The following is a 26,728-nucleotide window of genomic DNA, read 5'->3' on the forward strand; positions in this document are numbered from 1 at the left end:
TGATAATTATTTCATTCTCTCTCTCTTGCACATTCATCCCACTCCTCCTCTTTTTTTTCTGTTCATGATCAGACGTAGGCTGATTCGCTTGACTGTGTGCGTCCCAGGTTGGGCGGCTGGGACAAATGGGCCATGTCCTTCTTCCTGATCTCACATATAGACTTTCTGCGGGCCTGGACCCCCCTGATGGCAGCCTTGATCTTGCGCCAGCCCAGATGGTTTAGCTCAGCCAGGTTGAGTACCACACAGATGCCACTCACCGCAAACATGAAAACCAGGAAAACAGTTTTTTCTGTGGGCCGGGAAACGTAGCACTCCACCTCCTTGAGACACGGGTAGCGGTCACACTCGAAAATCCCAGGCACACTGAAGCCATAAAGGAAGTATTGGCCTGCCAAGAAGCCAATCTCCAGTGCGTTTCTGAACACTACCTGAATGATGTAAAAGCGAGAGATCCCTTCTTGCCGGCGAACCTTAGAGCTCTTCCCATGGGTCAGGCCCCGTGGGGCATTGGGGATCTCCTTCACCTCCAGGCAGTCAGGTTCTTCCTTCCCTCCTCCGCCATCGCCACCATGCTGAACTAGAATTCCATTAATGTTGCGGAGCTTTCGCGCCCCCTCCCTTCCCCCGTAGTCCCTCTCCATAATGGGATAGAGAAAGGAATATCGCCGGTCTCTCTGCTTGGCCGACTGATGGACGGAGTAGGTGATGAAGCAGAGGCTGGGTGTACACACCAGTATGATCTGGAAGACCCAGTAGCGGATGTGGGAAATGGGGAAGGCTTTGTCATAGCAAGCCTGGTTGCAGCCTGGCTGCAGAGTGTTACAGATGAACATGGTCTGCTCGTCCTCGTACACCGTCTCCCCCACGATGGCCACAATCAGGATACGGAAGATCACCACCACTGTCAGCAGGATCCTACAGGAGAAAGAGAGAGATAAATGGGGTTAATACGGTCAGAGATGTACAGTAAATTAATGTATTAGAAAAGATGTGTTGTCCTGAGATGTCCTTCCCAGCAGAGGTTCTACAAATGTGCTGAGTATTAGACGACAGTGCAAGAAAGCAGGAAAGAAGAATAACAGATAAGAGGGCTCGTAAATGATGAATGTAAATGTTCAGAATGAGTATTTTTAAATCAGAATTTTGTATAATAAGCTTTGAAACGAGTAAAGATGGACAAAAAACAATATGCAGTGTTAAAAAATGTCAGTGTGCAAAAATACTCTGCACTATTATTAGTTATTAAAGGCAAAGGCGTAAAGGCCTGTTCACACCATCATTTAAAACAGCGAAAGTTTGTGGTGAAACAAATGCAATTCAGTAGAATTGCTGGGATCTGTGGAGTGGGTCTAAGCGATGAGGTACATTAGCACCATTTTTGTGTCAAGTTTGTGTGTGTCAATTTTTAACTTTCATGCACGACCTTGTGCTGGTGACCAATAGCAGGCTGTCTTGACAATGCTGAACTCTAAGGGAATAGAAACCTATGGAATGCAAAATAATGGAAGCATTGACTGCACCTTAACTCTTTTGTTCGATTTAGTTTCATTTAACCTCCTCTGTCAGAGTATAAAGAGCTCCAATAAACAGGAATGTTTTTAGGCAGTTAATAGGATATAGGAGATAGGAGTCAAGGTATAAATACATCTTTTGATTGAACTGTGTGAACTTATTGTCATTAGTGACCAAGCTAACAAGCTTGTTAACTCACAGTTAATGTTAGTTAAATGACAATTAGCAAGCTAGCTGGCTCGGAGTGCTTTTCCCACTCCTCTGGAACTCTTTAAGGACTTCAGGGATGTACAATTCAATCCCAATAACAAAATGCCTGGCGGGAGTAAACAACCTTGTGCATGCATAGTGTAAGTATAAGCTCTGGGAAAAAAACATTTTAAACCTTATTTTTGGGCAAAGTCACCAAACCTTTTAAGCTTTTTTTAAAATCAGATTTGACTGGGTATTCTATACATGAATTTTTTATGTCACAGTGACATAAAACCAAATTAAAAGGGAAAGTGAAGTTATTGCTCTCTCCCCATTCATTAAGATAGGGTTCCTGGTCTTGTTAGCCGAAATAACTGCCCAAGGCCATTGCCGAGATGGCTGCCAAGTGTCCAGACTTGCCTATAAGGACTTTGGCCAATTTCTGGTATTAGTGTGCCTTAATACTGTGAGTTCGAACAATATTACTGTTATGCTTAGATTCCACCCATCAACTCTTTTTATGAGAAAACAACAAATCCTTTAAACAATTGACTGATCATGTGAAAGGACAAACGTAAGTAAAAGGGAATTGGACATCACCACTTGCCTTCATGACATAAAAGGACAAGAGAGTTAGGAAGGAAATTGAGGGGAAATATGATAAAGGATACAAGGTGCGGATGAAATAAATCAGAATCCAGGTTGAGAGGAAGGACTTTGAACTCCTTATTAAGAGAGAGAAGTAAGAGAGACATCACAGAGGCAGGGAAAAGAGGGGAAAAAACGTACTAATGATGGACCATCATTAAGTGACTGTTCCTCCTGATAAGAACCAGAGAAGGAGAGCACTCCAGATTCCATTTATCAGCCAGAGTAAACACTCCAAAAGAAGGACAGTTATGAGTGGGAGCCTCGATGTGTCTTCAGCGCTCATAACTCACAGCCTGCTATCTGTGATTGAAGATGCAGTTTGTGTGTGTCTTTCTATGTGTGTGTGTGTGCTTTGTGAGGGTGTTTACAGGTAAGGAGAGGTGAGATGACACGTCTCCTTGTCTAATTTTAGTGTCTTCTGCATCATTAGGCCAAGTTAGCATGGCAACCTCAGTTTAGAATCACTTAAGTTGGAGCTGTGATTAATTTCTGCACACATCCATACAGCCACATACAGTCATAGAGAGTAATCTCTCAGTTGACTTTTATGAACAATACACACACTTTGTCTGCTCTCGCTGCCCTAGCAACAGGTTAACCTTGTTTGCAGATTAGGTGCTATTTCTGTGTGGAATGTGGTGAGATAGATTATTGTTCCTAAATCTAGGTTCACTTCAATTCACTATGAGTGTGTGTGCTTGTTATATTTGTCTATTCAAGCAAATGGTTACATGAGCTGACTTGGCGTATCGGTACACTTAGTGTGTCTATGTGCTTCACGATGTTAGACACACACACAGTAGATGGACCACAGGTTTCTGTTCCTCCCCCCCCGTTCTGTTTCCTTTCTTGCAGACATCTTTCTCTTTGTTCTTTTCTTACTCTATTCATCCCTCATTTATTTTTCAGATCTGAGACCAGGCAAGCACTTCACATAGCAAGCTTTTTGCTTTATGCAGTCTGTGCAAGCCTCTTGGCGGTCTCACACTGTAATCTGTGACTAAACTAAGTCTGGAACAAGGCTGCAGACCGCAGACAGGCCTGAACATTGCTGTTAATCTGTTGATTGATTGCCGCCTTGTAGTTCCATCCAACAGATATGAAGGAGTTCAAACCGAGTTCTGCATAAGATCAACACTCACTAATCACCACTATTTATATTAATGATAAAATATAGATAATAAATAATGGTATGATAAATCACTGTCATTACTTCATGTGAACCTAGAGTACATGCCATTACAGTAGCCCATCAAAACCTGACCTCATTACATTTATCATGGATTTATGGGTTTTGTGTGCATACAAATCAATAGATGGTGACATATAAAAATGGCTTTGCAGGCAGTGCTAGTGAGCAGCACAGTATGAGGTGCAGGGAGAGGAATTAATTCCCGAGAAAAAGTCAATCTGCATAACACAGACTATTTCAATATAAAGAAATAAAGCTCCACAACAGATACATTATAACTGCCTTTCAGACTTCAACAGTAAACCGTAAGTCAACCAATTTTACATGATGGTGACATGTTTTAGAGGTATTGTAAAGGTTTCATAATATTTAGACAGGTTGCCATTCCCTTAAGAGATTAATCCAACTATATCTGACTATATTTTACTATAGCTGCTGGCAACATAGCCACACAAAGGCAGAGGGCGCAATCATACACATTCACATGCACACATCTGTCCCTGAATTATACTCCCTGTTGCAGAGAAATCAAAGCCTTGTTAAAATAGAGCAGCATTGGCTTCTTTTGTAGTTTGATTATGTTTTTTTTTATTAGTACAGTAGATACATTGCTGGGTAAGGACAGTAATGGAGAATGAAGAGTTTGCTCATCAAACACGTCAAACATCACTTTTACTCTCAGTCCCTCACTAGTCTGAATGTATTGATAACATGGTAGCTGCCACTTGAATTTACCTCGGGCCAACCCACTGTTATAAATAGAAAGAGTCATATTTTTGTACAATGCGTATAGATTTACTAAATCAAACTCAACAAGATATGTCTGGACACCATTGTGACCTCACAGTTGATCCAAGGGGGGGGCCCCTTCTACTGCACCTTAGACGGAGCAAGTTAATCATTAGATGGCATTTGGATGTGTCAGGGGTAATCTACCAATCGCACAGTGGCTTTGCCAGTCTTGTGTGGCGCAGATGTGGAGTCGAAGGGCAGAGTTAATCCTTTCCAGAATCTGACGGCGTGCAGTTCACATGTACCTCTCATCACAACTGCAGATCACTGGTGATGACCTCCAAAATGAAAAATAAAAGACTTATTGCAAATCTGCCCACCTGTGATCAGCTGGCATGTGGAGGGGCAGTGAAGGAAGGACGGAGGGAAGGAGAAAAAAAATAAATGCAAAAAAAATTGAAATGGTTTTGCCCTTGTAGTGACTCCATTAAGGAGCTTAGTGAGCAGAGAATTCACAATACCAGAGTGAGAGAGTATTGCACCAAATGTCCGCACATGTGCATGCAAACACACATGCACACACATGTATTCTGTATGGCCACACAATGCACGCTTGCGCACATATCCGTGCAACAAAGCACCGTCCAGACAGTGACTGAAGACTGTTTAAAACTAACTGAGTACTGAAAGAAGACATCAAAGTGCTGTTTAAGATGAATGAGTTCCAGACAGGGATAAAAAGATTATAAAGTCACCAAAAAACCCAATGTGGCTCAGACATCTTCTCCTCAAATTAAAAGAGAAACCTGCCAGTGCTGGGACAGAGTGCGAGAGATGGAGGGGGATAGTAAGGAAAACCAGCAATGAAGGAAAATCTCATCATAGAGAATGAATTATATAATAGCTTCCACACGCAACCCACTGCTGTAATCTGTGGCTGGGCCAAGGGAGGATTCTTGCATTAGGGTTTTTTTTTTTTTTTTGTTAATGCCATCGAATAGCTTTAGATTATCGTACCCCACACAGCATCCCCCACCTGTTTTTTCTCTCCTCTCTAGAACATCTTTCTTTCTTTTTTTTCTTTCATATGTACTCCCAAGGTTCTCTGTTCCTTCTTTTCTCTCTCTCTCTCTGAGCCCCCCAGCTCCCACCTCCACCCCACAACCCCACCCCCGTCAGGAATAATCTCCAGATTGTGTCAGTAGTTTTCTATGAAGAGCCTCGTTTCTCTGCAAACGGTCACATGAGGCATTTAAATTGCTGGTGGTTTCAATCTAATGCACTCCTTATTGTTGCCTAACACTCTTGTGGAAATGGTTCGCACAGCAGCTGCATCCACCAAATTGTGCAGAACCATTTACATTTTTATTACTGCTTAACTGATTAGTTAATTGATTCATCAGTCAACAGAAGAAAAAATCAAAAAATCATTGATAACAAAGTTTTTGTTTTGGTAAAAATGACAACAAATCTTCTGGTTGCTGCTTCTCAGACATCTTTTATATCATTGCTAATTGGATACTTTTAGATTTTGGACTGTTGGTTGGACAAAAAAATTAATTTGAAGACGTCTCTGTGGGTTCTCAGATTTCTCTATCGCTATTTTGTAGACTGATCATTTTACTGATGAATTTAAATTATAACTGAGAAATTAACCAATAATGAAAATAATCATCACCTGGGACCCTACAGTAAGTTGTATACTTATGCTTAAAAGACATACACATGACAGACATAGTAGCACATATCTCAACACACTCAGACCTTCGGTTGGTGATTATGAAAAAACATTATGCCAACGCAATTCCAAAATGCCTCTTCTCCTCCAGCAATTGTGTGTCCAACTTGTATACACCGTCTTTTTCTCTTGCTCTTCCTCATTATCTGACAGGCGATATTTGCACTATGGGGGCATTTCTCATATTCGGAGATCTCATTATAGATCTGCAGTTAATTGTCAAAAATAAAATGTGTACAGTAACATGAAAAAATAATCATAGCTTCTGCACCTGATGCGAGATATCCAGCTCCATCCACCTCCTCATATGCACTCACTCTCTCACATACACACGCACACACACACACACACACACACACACACACACAAAAAACACATAATGCTGTTGCTGCCCCAGCGGTCTACATTATTCAACTTCCGGAGAAATTAAAATGCCATGCACAGTGAGGCTCTCTTGATCTTCCTTGATGATAAATGTCAGTCTCTTTTGATGAAACCTCGAATGCTGTTTAAATGGCAATTGGAGAGGATAAGCTGAATAAAAATAGAAGTAGAGGTGAGGTGGGAGTTGGACGTAGCTCAATAGGTAGAGCTGGAGTTGGATGTGGTTAGAGACAGGGACAACGTTTAATATGGAGATGGAATAGAAAAGCAAAAAAATCAAGAATTGTGGATGAAGGAGACAACAGAAGAAATTAAACCAGCAAAAGGAAAAAAAATGAGGAAGAGGAGGAAAAGGACAGGAAATATTTGGCCAGGGACTGATAAGGAGCGTAAGTTTTGGAGTGAGGAAGAGAAGGGTAGTGGAAGAACAGCCATGGTTCCTTTACCCAGAAACCCAACACAACCCCCTCTCTTCTCATCTCTCCACCCTCCCTTCATTCTCCCCTCTACTCAACTTCCCCCTGCTAGTTACCACGGCAACAGGCGAGGGGCAGAAAATGAAGGGAGAGACAGAGAGACAGAGAGACAGAGAGAGAAGTGTGTCGTCTAGAAGCTAAGTCAACTAAAGCACATTTCTGCTGAGGAGGGCAGCAGATTGGTTGCACCAGTTAGAATGTGGCTTAGGTGCCTAACAGAGCTTGATGCTAATTTACTTTATGCAAAACGCCTGAAGAAAGCTTCACTGAAACAGTAAATTATGGCAGCTAGGCAAACTAAATTATGCTGCTGTGTAGAAGTTGCTTAGAAGATAATTCAGTGAGGAAAAGTAGAACATATTGGTCCCCTTTTTAGAGAAAAGGAACTCAGGTACTACTGGTGTTCAAAAATCATCGAGAGGAAAGATGAATAAAAAAGGTTCTTTTCAAAAAGAGACACCAAAACCATTTTAAAATATGGATAAGGAGTCTCAAGTGGTTCTAGTTCTGGTTCTAACAAAATAGCTAAAATTCATGTTTCTTAAGTGCTGAAATTCATTTTTTGGGTTGGAATCGTCAATGATAATCGGTAAGTAAGAGAGGCAGCTCCTAGCTGTGCCTCTGCAGGCCGAGGAGTCTGTTAGCTGCTCTGGACTGTGGTGTAAACAAGCCAGTGTTATGGCTGACCTGCTTATCCTGCTCAGAGTCACACCTTTAGCCTCCATCAATACCTGTTCGCTCACTGCTTTTCTCTGCACCCCTCCTCTGCCCCGTTTCTACACTTCCATCCCTGCTACCGCTCTGTTCCTACTCATACTTAAATTTCTAACCGGTACCTCTCTTTAATTTACATCCCAGTTCATGTCTCTGAAATATTCCCCAATCAGCCTCTCACCTTGCGTCTTCTGTTTCACAATCTCAGATGTGTATGCCAATCACTTAGCCTGGTAATTATATTGAACTGCCATTTCACTTTAAGGGAAGGGGCCTGGAACCAGGCTAGCCTCTCACTGAGGTTACACTCCAAGTGCAGTTTCACGAAGTGAGGAGTTCTCCTCTTTTCATGGGTCAGCAGATCTAACCATGCAAGCACAGCACAAAGGGATTGCCAATGTTTGCAAGACGAGCTACAGTAAGTAAAAAGATTAAACTAATACTAATGTTACAAAAGTTAGGTACAAAATCTGGAGTAATGTTTTGTCATCGTGTTAGCAGTGGTTTTGGAAAATCCCTCCTCAGTCCATCCATCTCTTTGTTTACTCCAACCTTTATCCTGCCTCTCTTCTTTCTCTCTCCTGTGTTTCTTGAGGGTGCCAGTTGGTAACCCAATACAATATACCAGCAGCTCTGACAAATCTAATCCTGTCACATCAAATATGGGCCGACAATTGTTGTATACTCACTCTCTGTGTTCCTTTGCCAAGGTTTATCAATAGCTAGTAGTTCACACCAGGTCACCTGGCACCAAGCTGTATCCGACCTAACACGAGAGCCATCAGAGAGACATGCACGCATGCACGCACGCACGCACGCACACACACACACACACACACACACACACACACACGCAACCAGAAGGGACGTTCCGGTGCTTCAGGCCAGTGACAGAAGGAGTGAGGGGGCTGCACTCTCACTTGCTGACAGAGATTTATCCTGCATGGCCACCCACCTCCTAACAAAAACACACACACACGGGCATTCACTACCACACTCAAATGTTAAGACCAATATAACAAATAAAAACAGTGTGTACTTGCGCTACATACACAGAAACAGAGAGTGAATTCTCTCAGCCCACACAGATAAGGACACCTCTGCATACACACGTGCATACACACATTTTAATCAGAGACACACACACTCTCCCAGCTGTTGCAGGGCGTCACAAAGCCGATTGTGTCTGACATTGCCGGGTGTTAGTTCCATCTTTTCGGGAGAAGATGAAGATGAATTTCTATCATACCAGCCAGTAATAATGGTTTTATCATGGTCTAGTCTGGGAGCCTCTGGTCTCCAATCAGGTGTCTTCAGAGACTCTCAGGTTCAATTTGGTTCAGTTCATGTAAATCAGAGACAGCATGTACCAGTGTGGCTTATTTTGATGAATATTCAAGAAGTAATATATCCAAACCAAATGATCAAATAATACCAGGATAATAAACTTTAGACATGTACAGTATATGTAGTGGTGACAAGCAACTACAGTAAGTCCATATACTGCACTTAAGTATAATTTTGAGGTAGCTTACTCGTACTTTACTTGTGTAAATCATTTTTGTTACTTTATTCTTCTACTCCACTGCTTTTTAGAAGGAAATGTTGTACCTCTTCTCCATAACAATTATTTGACATTTTTAGTTACTTTTCAGATTTTACATTTACATTTTACATTACATACACAAAAAAAGAAAAAACATAAGATCATAAAATACAATGATATGAATGAATTTTTAGATTAAACCAACCATTTTGGCTTGTGACCCCTTACAAAGACAGCAGTGTCTACTTGGGGCCCTTTGTCACATTTCAGAAGTCTACAAGTTGTTGGAGGTCCACCAAAGAGACATTTCCCTTATAAACTCAGATGGTTTCATTGAAATAATTATTCAAGGCTTAAAGAGGTAAAATTATCCAACATTTGACAAAAAAGAAAAGTCTAAAAAACAAATACAGACGTGTGTAACATAACTTTTTCTTCTTTGCTGTCCCATTAATCATCTCATGACCCCTCATATTTATCTGGTGACCCTTATTGTTGATAAATTATAGTAGACAAGGAAAAATTACCTTTTACCATTATTATTTTATTATTTACCTTACAAAGGTGATATTGCCTTACAATACTAAATATGTGCGTACACGTGTACAGATTTGCAGCAATTCATTCATGTCCTTCATTCACTGTTTTACACTCACTGAACAGTGTAAACCAATCAGGCACAACATTAAAACCAGTCAGCTTTAATTCAAAAGGCTTAACAAAAATATCACATCAACTGTTTAGGAACTACAGCCATTTTTATCCATAGTCCCTCTTTTTCAGAGTTTCAAAAGTAATTGGAGAAACCAACATAGTTGAAGAATATTCAATTTCTTTGCCTTGAAAAGCTCTTGGGCTGCTTTCACAGTATGTTGTAAGTCATTATCCATCTGTACTGTGAAGCACCATCCTATCAGTTTTGAAGCATTTGGCTTAAATTGAGCAGATAGTACAGCCCTTTACACTTCAGAATCCATCCTGCTATTTCTATCAACAGTCACATCATCAATGAACACCAGTGACCCAGTTCCATTAGCAGACATACATGCCCATGCCATAACACTGCCTCCACCATGTTTGACAGATGATGGGGTTTGCTTTGGATCATGAGTTGTTCCTTTCCTTCTCCATACTCTTCTCTTCCCATCATTCTGGTACAAGTTCATCTTGGTTTCATCTGTCCAGAGAATCTTGGTCCAGAACTGGGCAGGTTTTTTTAGATGTTTTCTGCCAAAGTCTAATCCAGCCTTTCTGTTCTTGAGTGTTACAAGTGGTTTGTACCTTGTGGTAAACCCTCTGTATTTACATTCATGAAGGCATCTGTTGATTGTGGACTTGGACAATGATACACATACCTGCTCGAGAGTGTTCTTGACCTGCTTAGATGTTATGAAGGGTTTTTCTTCGCCCAGGAAAGAATCATCCACTTTAGTTGTCCTCCGTGGTCTTCCAGCCCTTTTGGTGTTGCTGAACTCACCAGTGCACTCCTTCTTTTTAAGATTTTACCCAATTTTTGATGTGGCCACTCCTAAAGTTCCTGCTATCTGTCTGATAGGTTTGTTTTGTTTTTTCAGCCTAACGATGGCCTCCTTCATTTGCAGCAACACCTCTTTGGACCGCCTATTGAGAATTCCCAGGAACAGCAACCAAATACAAATTCAACACGTGGAATCAACTCCAGACCTTTCATCTGCTTAATTTGTCATTAAATAATGAGGGAACAGGCCATGAAACCGATGGTCAGTCAACTGTCCAATTAATTTTGAGCCCCTGAAAATGAGGGACTATGGATAAAAATGGCTGTAATTCCTAATCAGTTGATATGATATTTTTGTTAAACCACTTGAATTAAAGCTGAAAGTCTACACTTCAATCACATCTTGATGGCTTTGTTTCAATTCCATTGTGGTGGTGTACAGAGGCAAAATTATGCAAATTGTGTCACTGTCCACATACCTACATACCTAACTGTATAAATTAATAAATAAAATTTAAAAAAAAAAATTTTTATATATATATATATCAGTTGTGTGTGTGTTTGTGAGAGAGAGACAGAGATGAGTATATATACTTAGTATATATATATCTATGATTATTGTTTTAATGTTGTGGCATATTGGTCAATATTTCTGTTTGAGACAGTACTCTATTTATTATGATATACTGTAGTCTCTGTTTGTAATCCTGGGTCTGTAAACTGCTAAAATGGAAAACTAATAACAGTATATTCTAATACTGGTCACTTATCCATCCATCTCTCTGTCTCTCTGTCTCTCTCACTCACACACACACACACACACACACACACACACACACACACACACACACACACACACACACACACACACACACAAACAAACACAGGGAGACTCACGGACAAAGGTATTTAAGTGGTGTGTTGATGAATGTGAACTGACTCTGCCTCTGGAGATAAATGGATGAATTACATGCACATAAACACATACATAAATGTCCAGAGTATTTTTGTGTAGTTATACTAATCAGTATAATTAAATGATATAAATCCATTAGAAAATATTTTCCATCAGTCTGACGAATGGCTGTGAAAGGCTATATTTTTATTTACATTTTTTTACACGCTAATATAGAACAGATTGATCCCAAGAGATGTATCACTATCCAATTTTCCTACCATTGCACTGGTACGTAAGTGCGCAAGGGTTTCCATGTCAATAATAACTGTGACAGTTACCTTGGCAACTGATTAGGCAATCAAGTAATGGTTAAATAAGAGCCCAGACATTAAAAATAGACTTTCTAAAAATCTACTCTGAGAAGATCATTCACAACAGATCAAATGCAGGAAAGAAAAGAAGTGACATGAGTAGTCACCATGGCAACAGACCAACCAGTGAGAGTGCTGTTTTTTGGGTGGGTTGTAAGATTTTGATTGAGGGGTGAGGCTTGAACAGGAGAAAGAGCAGCAGGAGTGAGGAAGAGAGTTAATGCGTGGGCGAGAAAGGAGGGACGGATGGAGGGAGGCAGGGAGGGAGGGAGGGGAGTCAATGGAGGGAAATACAGAAAGAGCGAGAGAGAGAGAGAGCGACAGACAGAAATGATGGGCGTAATCCGGATTAAGTCGGTGGGTTTTGGACAATCCAGAGTTAGGACTGCTGCATCCATGCCAACATCCCACCCACTGTTGCTCTCTTGTGCCAAGCCCCAACCCAAATCAGTAGCTCTGGCACATGCAGAGAGCCTCCATGACACACAATCAGACAGCACATGGCTGCACAGGGAACATCCAAAACAATCTTAATTGATGAAAAATACTAATAGATCTGCCACAGTCGTTACAATGGAAATCACTAATGATTGTAAAGGACAGTTTACATTTTGCATTAACATGTCTCATGTCCAGAGTGAGTATTGATTAGTCACCAGTGCTGACTGTCCATATACCAGAAGTGACATTCCCAAGCCTAACCTGCTGTTTACTGCCTGTCAGGAAGCTGGTGATCCACCGAGAGGTGGCGGTGGATACAGTGAGCTGGGAACTTTTGGAGGAGAGGATTTCTGGAATGGTGTTGTTGAACGCTGAGCTGAGGTCCACAAACAGGATAATTGCATATGTCCCTGGGTAGTCAAGGTGTTGCAGGATGTAGTGCATTCCCATGTTGACTGTGTCATCCACTGACCTGTTTGCCAGGTAGGCAAACTGCAGGGGACATTCTCCAAGTGGGCCAACACCAGTCCTTCAAAAGACTTCAGGACCACAGACGTCAGAGTGACAGGCTGAGGTCATATCCCTGACCGTGATGATGGTGGAGCGCTTGAGGCAGGAAGGAATTTCGGAACGGGAGGGGGGGTGCGTTGTCGAGGTCCTGCAGGCTTCTCCACACCGATGCAGGGTCATTGGCTGAAAACCTGTTTTCAACTTTTCAGAGGGCTCTTTTAGATACTCAGATCTCATTTGTCTGTGAGTTTCTGGGCTGCTTGTACAGGACTCTATCCCCACTTCTGTAGGCCTCCTTGGCCTGATGAAGTTGTCTTAGTCTGGCTATGAACCACTGCTTGTTGGTGTTGTACGTGAGAAGGTCTTGTTAGCACATGTCTCTGCAAAAGCTGATGTGAGATGTCACAGTGTCAATCAGTTTGTCCAGGTTGCCAGTTGCAGCTTCAAACACACTCCAGTCAGTGCAGTCAAAACGGTTGCTGCTCTGCCTCCCTGGTCCATTTCTTCAGTGGTCCAGTGTTGATATCCCTGGTGGGACAATTACTATGCTATCTATATTTTGGTAGTTCATGGTTTAATTTTGCTCTGTTCAAGTCCCCAAAGATTATGAAGAGAGAGTGAATATGTTTTCTTTGTGAACCAAAGTTCATTCTTTACATTCAATGGAAACAGCAGTTGTCAAAACAATCTTACCACAAGTTCCACGTAGTAGCTGGTCTGAGGTTATGACCATGTCACACAATCTTCCTCAGCAGATGGAGATGCCCAGTTGTCATGGAATTGTACTGTAAATGTACGAATTTCCACTTTTTATGTGCACTTTAAAAAGAGCCAATGTAACTTTTGCTTGAGAGTGCTTACTGCAGCCAGAAGTGGAAATTAGTGAATATTGGTCTATGCTAAAACACAGCATAACAGTAGCACAAGCAGAGAAGAGTTTTAAATTCATTAGCTAACATTATCCACCAGAAACTATTGGTCATACAAGACCGAATAAGACTATAGCAGCAAAACCCATGAGGGTACTTAATTGACTTCTTCTCTCTCCCGTAGTTTTGTGTTTTCTCGTCTCTCTCCTCTCTCCTCCTGTCACTTTCTGCAGGTATTTCTGCCCGTGGTGCTGCAGAGTCTGGATCTGTGACTGCAAACCTCCTACTGCCCCCATGATCCTTCTCAACACCCACTGCTTCAAATATTATGATTATCATTCCTATTATTGTATTTAGTCTTATTAAGATTATTATTCACCCTACTATTGTATTTATTAGTTTTATTATTGGTGTCATTATTATTATACATCTTAATGTTATACCTGTACTGTGCTATGCCCCCCCCCCGTCTCTCTCTCTCTCTCTTTCTCTCTCTCTTTCTCTCTCAACCCAGCCAGTCAGGGCAGACGGCCGCCCACCATGAGCCCGGTTCTGTTCAAGGTTTCTACCTGTTAAAAGAGAGTTTTTCCTTGCCACTGTTGCCAAGTGCCTGCTCATGGAGGAATACTGGTTCTTTGTAAATATAACTATAAAGAGTACGGTCTAGACCTGCTCTATATGAAAAGTGCTCTGAGAAAACCTCTGTTATGATTTGGCATTACATAAATACAATTGAATTGAATTGAATTGAATTGAGCATGGGTGTGTTTTATTGCTTATGAATTCAACACTGTACATCCATGACAGCTGGCCAACCTCATCTGCTGATGAAAATCGTGTGATATAATAAAAGCTCCAGAACAGCTACTCAGTCGACTTTGTGGTGAGACTTAATTTGAGTTCATGTTTTAGGCAGACCAGACCTAGAACTGTCCGACAAATCCAGCACGTAGACATGCTTTATCGTGACTTTAGTTAATATCACAAATTGACAACCGTAAAAAATATATTTTGTTGGTTTTCTTTAAAATTAAAATCTAATTCCCTTAACTACCTTGTTGGAATACATTGTATGAAGGCCATCACACCCTGAGATCCCACATAGTACTTACCCTCTGAAAGTTTGAAGTGAATAGTGCTTTTATCTATCTCTACTGTCCACCATCTGATGTGATATGAATGCAGCCTGATATTCCCAAAATGTCACACTGCTGCCTGTTGGGAGATACAGCTTCCGCCAGTAAATAGTAGCCAGCTGCATGAGTCCTGCTGCTGTCATTCTACAGGTTGTGAAGGCTAAATTTATCCGTCTGACATCACAGCATTCTCTACCAAGTAGCTTTTTTAAATAATTGGCCACGAGAGCGGTGTGAATGTAGCATATTGCCGAGAGTCAAGTGCACTCCTTGCAGCTTGACTTCACTGCTTAATTGAAGAATCGGCGAATGGGATCATGTGTGTGGAGAGTGTGTGTGTGTGTGTTGTGAGGTGTGAATGCATTGTCACATTCTGTCTGTTTGCTCTCATAATCAGCTGCAAAGACGGGGACTGTGACAGTCTTGGCAGGATGTGTGTGTGTCTATGTGTATATTTCTGCCCCTAAGTATGAGTAAATATAGAAACCACGCTGCGAGTTTGCTTACGCAAATGCTTGTATATTAGGATGACCATCTGGTTATGTGTGTGTGTGCGCACATGTGTGAGGGGGCAGTGAATCAGATGTCTTTTTACAGTATGTTTGTCCTGACGGAGATGGTGTGTGTTTCAGCAAGGTGTAAGGTGCCTGACTGGTGTGCACTCACGATTTTTTATTCACGTTGAGTCAGGCACACTGTGCAGAAGCTGACACTGCCTCTGAGGAACTAGTTGTTACAAACGCACAGACACACACACTCAAACATACTCAAAGAGATGAACGTACTGCTGTCTAAGTGACTCTTACACTCTCACCTTGTTCATTAGAGACGTCAGTAATGTGTGAAGATGCAGCCAATGATGGGAGTGGTGGTGGGTGGGAGCAAGGACAATAAATCAGTGACAGAAGAGCATCCTTTTCATTTAGAAAGAGTGAGATAAAGTGTGGAGGCAGAGGGAAAGAGAGAGAGATGCATAGTGATGTGTAGCGGAACAGTGTTATCAGAACATCAGCAGACAAACATAATTCTCAGTCAAACAAAAACAAGAATGTTAACCTTTTGATCCCCACAGAGAATTGCTGTTAGTCGTGTGTAAGAAAAGCAGACGGTATAACTAAGGCAATGATCTCACAGCCACAAGCTCACACAGAGACTCAACTGAGAAAACTTCTAAAGACGCAGCATTTCTTTGTACCAAACAAACATCAAAGTTGGCTATTTGGTTTAATTTTATCCCTCACATTTTATGTAGTTTTGTGATGAGCCAACAACGTGCATAAACCCTGCTCTAAACCTTTTCAAAGTTAAAATCCTTAAGACTTTAATAAAATCAGACCCTATTTTTAATACTATTGATGTATTTTTTTCTGCAATAGTCATTCAGTTTATTTACATTCAATATGTAGTAGGTTTTATTGGTTGTGGCAGAATCCACCTTTCCTATGTATTATCAATAATCTAAGTTACCACTTACAGATTTATTAAAAAATGTATTAAACTATTATTGTTTTTTGTGTACCCTTGCCTTACAGTAATTTTGTTTTAAGGCTCACAGTGACTGGAGACCGCTAACCCCATTACAAATTCATGGTTACGTTACTTGATATTATATACCCTGCCTTATTAAGCCTTTTAAGCACTGAAAACTTTCTAATAAAGCTGGCATCTAATATCTTTTATAACTAATACTTTGTTAAAATATCCATATCTGCACTTGTATAATGTAACACCTGACAACCAACATATTTACTCTGACTAGTTTGCCCACCTACATGACTTGCAGCTCATGTCAACAAGGCATGAAAATGATCTTTCAGAGATGTAAAACTTGCCTGAAATAAATAATTCATCACATCACTGTTGCATCATGTGGTAATGCAGATGAGAGCAGGGACTGCTTATCATGTTGGCATGTTCAAGTATTGATTTTCTGACAACACAGTGTAGATCTTGGCAGGTGATTTTCAATCTTTGAATGTCAGATCTGACCACAGGTCCCTGAATGCAGCAGCAGGGAAGAGTTTTAAAACTGGATCCTGCTTTCAACTGCATTTCCACTTTACTATGTAACTAACTTTAAAAAAGATAAAATAAAGCAAGAGAATGATCACCGATGGATTCGCAGTTGCAAGCAAGATTTAGCTATCTGCAAGATGACTTTCACTGAACCGTACTCAAATGAAACAAAACTAATGTTTGCCTGCAAGCATGGAAAAACTCATTCATCAGCCTAAAAAGCTATGGACTAACAAACATCAATAGTACCACCGGAGTAAAATAAAGTCTGCCAGGGATTTCATCCATAATTTCATTTTTTATAGCAATCATTCCAGGGTATCCCATGCACCAATGCTAGACTGATGTTTTAAAAGGAAAATATCTTTTATAAATAAAAATGAGGCCATTTTTTGCACAGTTGCCCTCCTATGTTTGTGTGCGTATCGTAATACGGGGGTTAAACTAACCCCCCAGTATCATTCTAACACTGACCTGCTCTGTCCTCCAGCGAGGTGCTAACACTAAACCTATAAGCCTTGTTGAGTCACCCTGTCAGAGACGTATTCTTCCCGAGGCCCCGCAAGGTGAAATCTGTCTGAACTCTGACCCCTTCACCTGCTCTAATCTATTCATCCATTCTCTCCCTCCTTCTCTTCTATATGACCAACCATGTCATTTTATTATGGTTAGGTCACCTGAGATTTTTCCCTCAACGTATACACTGAAACCCTTTTACTATGCATGTAAGATGTTAAAATTGATGTAACATTGGCAATAACACTACATTTAAGGATGAGGATTGAGGTTTATCTTCTAATATCTGATGAGCACAAACATACATTTGCAATAAGAGCTTAATCAATTAGTCTATCAGCATGTAAACACCAAATCAACGCTGACCTTAGCATATGTGGACTGTGAAGATGAAGAAAGGGGGGATAAGCAGCTGAGACACAAAGAAAGAATGGGGGGAAGTGGATGTGAGGTTGAGCAGAAAGAAATGAGACCACAAGCTCCCTAATTATGTGCAATTGCTCTCTCTTTCTCCCTCAGCTACAACTTTGCATCTCCAGCAGTCCCAATGGAGGCCGGCTGTAGTACTCCAGTTATAAGCTGCGAGCAGCTACAGAGCAGCCCTTTCCTGCCCCTGGGGCCCACTTGTATCTCTAGTAGCCCTGCTGGAGTAGATCAGTCCCACTATCCGCACTGACATGAACGTTATGAGGCTTTTTCAATATAAACTTGACAATATGATTACTTTGCCAGATGGTGTTCATAAATAGAGGTTTTATCAGAAGGTGGATGTTGTATATTTGTTCTAAAAAGTCTGAGATTACATGCATCGACCTCCCACTGGTGATTCATAATCTCCCTATGGAGCATGTGAGGGCATTTTAATAACCAGCTTCTTATGGCAGTACAGAGAAGGCACTGACATTTCAGCCGACAGCATCCCGCGGGTCATTACATATGGATGGAGGAAGTGTGAAAGCAGAGACAGGGTGGGAGGGAGTGAATAGATGTTGAAGGTCTCGCTTGGTCCTCTGTAAGTGTCTCTTTTTAACAGTCTCTCAGGGGAATCTGCCACAAGCGAGGCGATATCACAGCCTCTTTCTTGCTTCCTTATTTTCCTACTTTTCCATGTAATACAGCGCATATTTGCTAGATAAGTCTCAGTCTATATAAACAAAATCATCTATCACCTTCGCAGGGGTTGTGAACACTCCACAGGGATTTGCTAAATAAAAGCATGATGATCTAAAGGTCATAACGACAGAGCTGTAACCTGTCATCAAAGAAAGGCACACTGAGTCACATGTCAACAGTGCTAACTAATGAATATTGGTTTTGGCTTTGTGTATGCATAGTATGGTCCTGAAAGAGTGCATGGGACACACACACACATGCTTTCCTAGGAGGATGAGCTGAGCTCCTGAGTGACAACACTCATTTGACTCAGTGGAACCCTGCTGAGGAGTCATGCTAAGTGAGCTGGCCTATGTTAAAAATGAGGTGTGGAGCTTCTGCAAGAACAAACATACACACACACTCTTGTTCTCCTCCTCTAAAGTGAACACATGCAGATCTTTGCTGAGATTCAATCAAACCTTGAACCTTCTCCTCTTCTTCAACTACGCCAAATGAACTGCTGCTGCAAAGACTGTATTTAAGCAGCACAGCTTAAAGGCCTCAGTATGCTTCATTCAAAGTGCTTGTCAGAGTGTGTAAGAGCGTCTAAAACCTGCTTTCCTCTGGCAGAACTGGAGAGTGCTGTATCTGAAAATTTTGGACTGTCTTTCCAGTACAGTCAATCCCACAATCATGTCCACTTTATGCAGATGTGAATAGGTGCAAAAACAGGCAGAGTTTGAATATTACTTTCCAGCCGTCACTTTTCATCTTTACAAACCAAGTGCAACACCATAAATGCTTTCGAAGAGAGAATGTTCAAATGTGTGAACTGTTCTCCAACCTTTGTACAATTCAGTGGGCAGTGACTAAAAAGACATACAAAAGTCTTTTTCCCCCATTTTCAAGAGTGACCATTTGGCATTAGATGCCTTCAGACGTGGTCAGACTAAATGTTGTGCAACCTAGTTCAACTGAAGCATACTGTGGCCTTTATAGTACTGTATTGGAAAGAATATTAGAAAGTATTTTTTTCTCTGGAAATTACATTTGAAAAATTGAGGGTAGTATTATATTTTAAGTATAGACATTTACATTTTCACAACCTCAGATATTCTTTCCGAGTGGCAAGAATACTAGTGTAATGCACGCTTTGAGAGAGAGGGCTGTATTTTTTGTAACTGTAAAGTTGCTAGGCTAATGAGATTCATCAAGTCACAGAGGAAATAAATTCTTGACTAGCGAAAATGAGGTGAAGGCGTATACCAACATCTTTACTGCAGAAAGAGACTTGGGGGTCAAATTTAACTTATAGCCAAAAAATCAGCAGTGTCCCAAATGACCTGATGAGGGTCTCAGAAAGACCAAAAGACAAATACTCACAGCCGGAGAAACTTTTGACAGCTTTCGAGAGCCCGAAAGGAGATTGTGAGTATATGACTGACAGACAAGCTACAAACATTTGGGATTTATGTTTTGCTTTTAATAAAAGCATTTCATGTTTTACTGTATATCACTCTGTACTGCTACCCAGGGACCTACTGCCATCTGTAACCACTGCCGAGCCATATGAGGCTCTGAAGGGAAAGAATGCAGTCCTGTGGTGCTTCTGCAGCCTCTAATAGTACAAGTCCGAACCATCGTGCCAAAATTGAAAAACACTAAGAAGAGGGTTAGCATGTGAATGACTTTTGATCAGTATATATTTGGAAATGAGTGCAGTTTCACAGACTCCTACTCAGTTGCAGGAGAAGGTGCATCACCCACCTCTGATTAGAGTGCGGTAACATTCTTTTTTTTAATATAATTATCATGACGTAACTCTTGACTTCTTGTCAAGAGTCACTTTTATTTCATTGTCCTTGAGGCGTTTAACAAATAAATATTTGCTCTCTTAATTACTATCGAGGTTTATTTTAATGGGCAAAAAAGTCAATGAGGTACTTACAGCTTTAATCACTCACTTAACATTCCAGTCGCTGCAACCCATGAGCCTATTTCTACTGCAAATGGACATCTCTTAAAGACTGTCTCAATAAATGCCCTGTCCTCTATCAAGCTTCACTTCCTATTCCATTATTGGAGATCAATATCAGGATGGTAGGAGGATGGACTTGCATGTTTAGCAATCCCACTCTGACCAATGGCAGCTCACAAATGGAACTGTAGCCTATGGGAGCAAGGACCACAGAGACAGCATGAGTGATGTGTTGACAGTAGTTAGGTAGAGAGTGTTTCATCAGGGTTTATCCTCAGAGCTTGTGTGCAACAACAGGCACAGTGATCCCACAGTCCATCAGACGGTCCCGGGGAAATCAATTTACACCTGGCCCAATGCCCGTAATGGCAGGAATAAATCACAGGTAGCAGGTGAATACACAGACACACACAGACACACAGACACTAAGACACACACAGACACACACAGACACTCGTAGAAAGGACTGAAACCCATCCAAGCATGTGATAGGCTAACAAAGTACACTGAAGCTCACGTTTTACACACAGTCTGAGTATTTATGGGAACACACACATACACAAAAACCCTGACCGTAGAAGGGAATCTCTAGAGCCGTCTGTAATCTTACACAAACGAGTGTTATACTCCCCCTAATGCGTGTGTGACTCATGTATGACAAATCAACCCAGGCCTGCAGGCTATTGTATTGGTGGACTCATGAGAGCACACACTGGCATCGCCTCAGGGACCACAAACCTGTCCAATACTTCCTCCAACAGGACGGGACCTGCGCTGACCAATGAAATGAGTGAAATCCCACCAGAGGGACCAATAGGTTTTAGGATTGAGGGAGTATTAGCGTGTGTTTATAAAAATTCATGTCAGCAGTGATGGCCCAGATTAGATGGTTTTGAGCTGTAGAAAAGCCAGATGTAGGGAAGGCATATTACCGTGGAAACATACAGACTGTCACACAGGAACTAAAGCTATAAATGGCTGACTGACTCTTTTCATATTTTCAGAAATAGCACTAGCAATAGTTATTAGGAGCGCTTCTGATTAACAAAATTTAAGAGGTAAGTAAATACCATGAATAACATCCTCCCATTGTTTATCCATTTTTTTCTCAATGGGCAAGTTGGTAAAATATCATATTTATGTCTTCCTGTTAGTGAATGAAACAAGCAGAGCAAGCCCTTAAGATTTACAGTAAACAGACCAGTGCATACTTAGGGATGTCTTGTGAGGCATTTATCATGGAAACCACAAAATTAAATCTCCAAGTAGAGTTAGTAGGACTCTCCCAAGGAAAGGACAGCCTATGCTCAGCCAATTGGTCAACTGGATGGTGAATCAATCTGTAAGCCAATTCAGTTTACAGCTGTGGAACTGAGATTCAAGGCCAAAAGAGCTCCACTTGCAGCCTAACTACTTACACTTTAGCAGTACAAGTAGACTGCAGCTGCACTCAGCACACTGAGTCAAATCATACATCATGTTAATGACTAAAATTTTTCTTCCATCATTGTTCGGCTGACTTCATTGCCATATATGGTTGCTGTGGATGGACATTTGATAAGACAACAAGACGAAGAGTCTAAAGCCTTGCTAGCAGCTCTGTGAGGCCGTACTTAGACACAGCGGTGCTTTGAGCTAAATGCTAACATTGGCATGCTAACATACTTACAATGACAATGCTACCATGCTGATGTTTAGCAGTGTTTACCATGTACATGGTTGTAGTTAATCTTGTTAGCATGCTAATAAATGCTAATTAGCACTAACCGAAAAATAACTGAGGTTTATGGTCATTTTTTTGTGCAGCTATTTGATTGTAGACAGAATTACGGAATTAGATAGATTTGTTAGTCAGAGGAACAACACAGTCAGTAGCATTCATCCAATTGGGACCATGAATGTTTCTACCAAATTTAATGACAATCCATCCAATAGTTGTTGAGAGATTTCAGTCCAGACCAAAGTGGTGGACTGACCGACAGATGGACATTGACATTTCTAGAAAATACAGTTAAAATTGAACCTGGAATCAAGTATTTGAACATTTTTTGATTTACCATTTTTGTATAGACATTTAGTGTCATTCAGCTGCATCATCACCACATCCTTCAACATGTCAGCCTGAGTTCAAGCCACTCAAAAGTGATTATCCACCCTGTTGAAGTGTCCTGGAGCAAACCACTGAATAGCTTCCTACTATCTGAAGAGAAACTGATTATATAATCCTGATTTCTGAACTTCCTGTACACATAAAAACTTCTTTTACACTGTTACAAAAATGCACAACACTCATTTTCCCCCGAAATATACTGTATACAGTTCTTCAGCTCACACACAGACTTTTGGAAACATTTCAGTAGCTTGGTTGACTGAAATTAAAAGTGTGTACTGTATATTAAGGCTAAACAAATGCAAATGCAACTGTACCGGCTGCTTGACATCCTGTGTGTAAATTTTGATATTTTGAAAATCTTTTGGCCGGATCTTCCCGTCGTCTGAACATTTCAACTGTCTGAACAACTGATATTATCTGCACGAAGAAGATCTGAGGCTTTTTGCCACCGGGTGTCCTGGTTGCCCTGCCTAGGTCATGACAGGCAGCACCATCTTCTGACGAGACAGTCCTCTTGGCTTCCTACCAACACCCTGCAGACTGAGGCCATGTGTCTGCTCACTTGTCTGTGAATAACCGTTCCTCACTGTCCTCCCCTTCACAGTCTTTATCATTCTTTCTCCTTCATCTGCTTCCTGTCTCTCACATCTTGTACTCTGTTGATTCTGCTCTTCTTCTCTCTACTTTGCAACCAAACCGCTTTGCCTTTTTTTCTCTATTATCCTCGTATGCCTTTGTGGATATCATTTTTCTTTCCAAGTCTTATCTTTCTTGATCTCACTGAGACCCTGCAGCCAGTATGACTATCCAGTTGATGAGCGACATTGCACTTCGTGTGTCTCATGAATTAGGGGAAGCACATGCCGACCAATCATTCATCATAATGCCAAAGGAAACAAATCTAACTAACTATTCAACCGAGAGCCTGCTCTCTGAACACGGCTCGAAAAGACGTAATTTTCTCGGCACGACAAAATTCACGCTCAGAGCTTTGTCAGCAGAAGAAGACTGATCTTTTGCCAAAAAAGAGAATATATCTAAACATTGTTTACTTCATATACTGGCTGACATTTATTCACTATATATTTCAAGAGTACTACTAGCCAGAGTGAGTCAGTAGTTTTAGGGGATTGGTTTAAACTGTTAATTCAGACAGTCTCTAATGAACCCGTGCTGAATTTTGTCATTTTTAAAGGTGTCCCAAGAAAACCCCAGACTCAGAAATATGTCCTTTACTACATGTGCAATCATGTTTAATACCGTATACAGAGCTGATGTGCCTCGGTGGCTAAAACGCTCATGAATAATTGCTCCTTCTGCAGCCGACGAGAATGAGTTATTCAAACTAAACACAAGACCACTCAGTATGCAGAAGTATGCATAAATCATAACTGCCATGACCTTGCACTGGTGACAAGTTTTTGAAGTTGTGAAGTGACTTCATACTTGACAGAGAATGAGGCACACTTGTGTAACGTGATGGCAGACTTGACGTAAAAGCAGGAGGAAAAGAGAAGGAGAAGAAAGACACCAGCATGGAGAGGTACAGTAGAAAACTGTGAATGAAGGCCTTATGGACTTCTAAGGTGAGATGTCCTCACACTGCTCTGGATCCTCTGATGTCCAAAGCCTCTGTGTGGGCTTACAGTGTCCCTCTTGGTTGCCTAAACCCCCCCATCATGTCTCTCAAAGGGATTAAAGAAGCTAAAGCCCCCTCGTCCTTCCATCAGCCACTTTGGACCAGGAATCACTGACTGGAAGCAGGGAAGGATTCATATTCTGCATGCATGTTACACATGCATTGGTACTCTCTTATTTTAAATGCGTATGCACAGACATACAGTTAGAAAAAGCGCTAATGAAGACACGTGCACACATGATAGAACCAAGCGCGAACAGTCTTTTCTTACATGCCAATTACAAGCGCTCAAACAAACACTCCAAAACTCCCCTCCAATGCATGCATCAAAGACCACAGTCACACACCACACCCTTACAAGAACTCACCTTCCGATCATAGTAGAGTGCTGCTGCACGGCAGCCTCCAGGAGGCGCTCTAGGATGGTCCATTCTCCCATGGTTGGAGTTAGGAGGCATCCACTGGGCACAGGAAATCGGGGCTGACCCCACTTCTGGTGGGCTTCCCAGTCAGCAGGAGCACCAGTGTTGGTTTGAATGTCCCTTTTTCTGAGTGTTCAAGTCCACTTGTTGAGTTAAGATGAGGTAGGGAGCGGTTTCAGGTGGCTAGTTCGGTGTAAAAGCAGAGTCAAAAGGAACCTTGAAGAAGTTCAGTGACGCCTCATTGTGAGTTCCCTTTCTTCTTTTTTGTAGCTGTCTCTAAACACACGCTCAGGCCCTTAACTGCACCTGAGATGGTTGAACTGAAGCTTTTATGTGCTAGTTGCACACATACTCTTGTGTGTCTGTGTGTAATTCTCTGTCCATGCAACTGCTCACATAAATGTGTCTTCCTACTTTCCACCTTGTTTTCCTCCTCTAGGTACACCTGACCCTGTTTTATCACAGCTGGTCGGTCATACGTTCTCACACTGACAAACACACATACCTGGTCTAAACACACCCAGAGACACTATCCACTACTGAGTTTGGAGGAGCAGCTGTAGTATGTGCAGACATCCATCACTCGCACAGTAACACTCTGCCCTCACACGCTGGGTCTTTGAAAGCATCTTGTATTAACACTGGCCAGGCTCAGGTCCATGCACTCATGTGAGCCTGAGTACCCAGGGATCTCTGCACGTTCTCCGCTCCTTAGTACTCTTCATTTCTTCCTCTCTCCCGCCGTCTCCTCTTTCTCTGTCCTCTCTTCCAGCTGTTTTTCAAGGGATTTCTCCTCCTCCTCTCTGTTGCTTCTCTCCTTCTCTCCTAGTTTCGGTTCAGGCAGCACCAGAGAGAAGCATCACACTTCCGCCTCCTCCACCGTTTCTGTCCCTCTGTTCAGTACCGGGCAAGAGTCACTGATTTCCTCATCGTCCTCACTGCCTCTCTCTCTCTCTCTCTGTGCTTCTCTCAGCTTGGTTTACGAGAGGCAGCTCTCCTTTCTTCTCTTCCCTTCATCTTGTTTTTTCCTTCCCACCTGTTTTCTCTGTTTGCACCCTCCACCTGCCCCTTCTCTCTCAGCCAGTAGGCAGCAAAACCGAGCGTGTGTCTAGAGGATTAGGGGAATAATTTCTCTGCTCCTCCCCCCTCTCGCTCCCTCTCACTCACTCTCCATCACTGTGTATATCCCTCCTCCCTCCTCCTCCTCTTCCTCTCTTACTGCTCCACCACCAACACCACCGCATAAAGCATTTTCCACTTCTCACAACACACATTGCTTGTGATTTTGTCTTGTTTCTATGTTTATATTGTCTTGCCTCTTGATGTCTTGTGTGCATCGATACCTACTGTAACAGCAAGGACGGTCCGCACGAGCGGACACATACACATTCAGACATGGTAGGCAGTGCCATACTGAGGCTATGCGAGGATACTGAGCCAACACACGGGAAGTGTGTGACAGAGTGAGGATGTATTGGAATCAGAGTAGTGTGTGTGTGTGTGCGTAATGGAAATGGAATTAGCAAAAGTCATCAGGATTTAGAGTAATTTACTCAGCGGAGGCTCTCTGTCTCTCACACACAAACACACACACACACACACACACACACACACACACACATTTACAATTACAATCGTAGAAAAAATAAACATGATGGATTTTTAATACTGATTCAGATATATGCATTTCATAAATTTTTTTCTAATGCCAAAGATATTCAGTGTACAAAGATGTACAGCAGAGAAAATCAGGATGTACTTACATTTGAAGAGCTAGAACCAGCAAATGTTTGACATTTTCAACTGATAACTAAATTAAATTGGCTATAATTGATATTTTTCAAAGGTGATATATATAAGTTTTCTCAGCCACCGAACATGGTTCCCAGCAGACATTGATAATGGTCGGTTGCCAAGAGATTCAGCCATGATTTGCCTCTACAATACACACAATACACTACTTCTTCAGGACAACCTGGACGCTACAGTGACTCATTTTCGGAAAGTGAGGGGACGGACCAGGGCTAGCTGGTTAGCATGCTAACTTCGTTAGGAGAAAAGAAGTGATAGAAGCAAAACAAGGTTTTTACATTGGCTTTGCTTTCCA

The 26,728-nt window shown here is 41.6% G+C and overlaps 1 protein-coding gene across 1 annotated transcript; it reads right to left on the reverse strand.

The window, feature by feature from the left end:
• On the reverse strand, window positions 1-25,696 carry LOC120792550 (gap junction delta-2 protein). Its single transcript, XM_040131811.1, has 2 exons — window positions 24,568-25,696; window positions 1-918 (listed from the first exon to the last, which is right to left on the reverse strand). The coding sequence occupies exons 1-2, from the start codon at window positions 24,636-24,638 to the stop codon at window positions 69-71; spliced, it is 921 nt and encodes a 306-aa protein (XP_039987745.1). The 5' UTR covers window positions 24,639-25,696; the 3' UTR covers window positions 1-68.
• Window positions 25,697-26,728: the final 1,032 nt, after the last annotated feature.

This window comes from Xiphias gladius, chromosome 7, assembly GCF_016859285.1.
Source record: "Xiphias gladius isolate SHS-SW01 ecotype Sanya breed wild chromosome 7, ASM1685928v1, whole genome shotgun sequence".
Lineage (NCBI taxonomy): Eukaryota > Metazoa > Chordata > Actinopteri > Istiophoriformes > Xiphiidae > Xiphias > Xiphias gladius.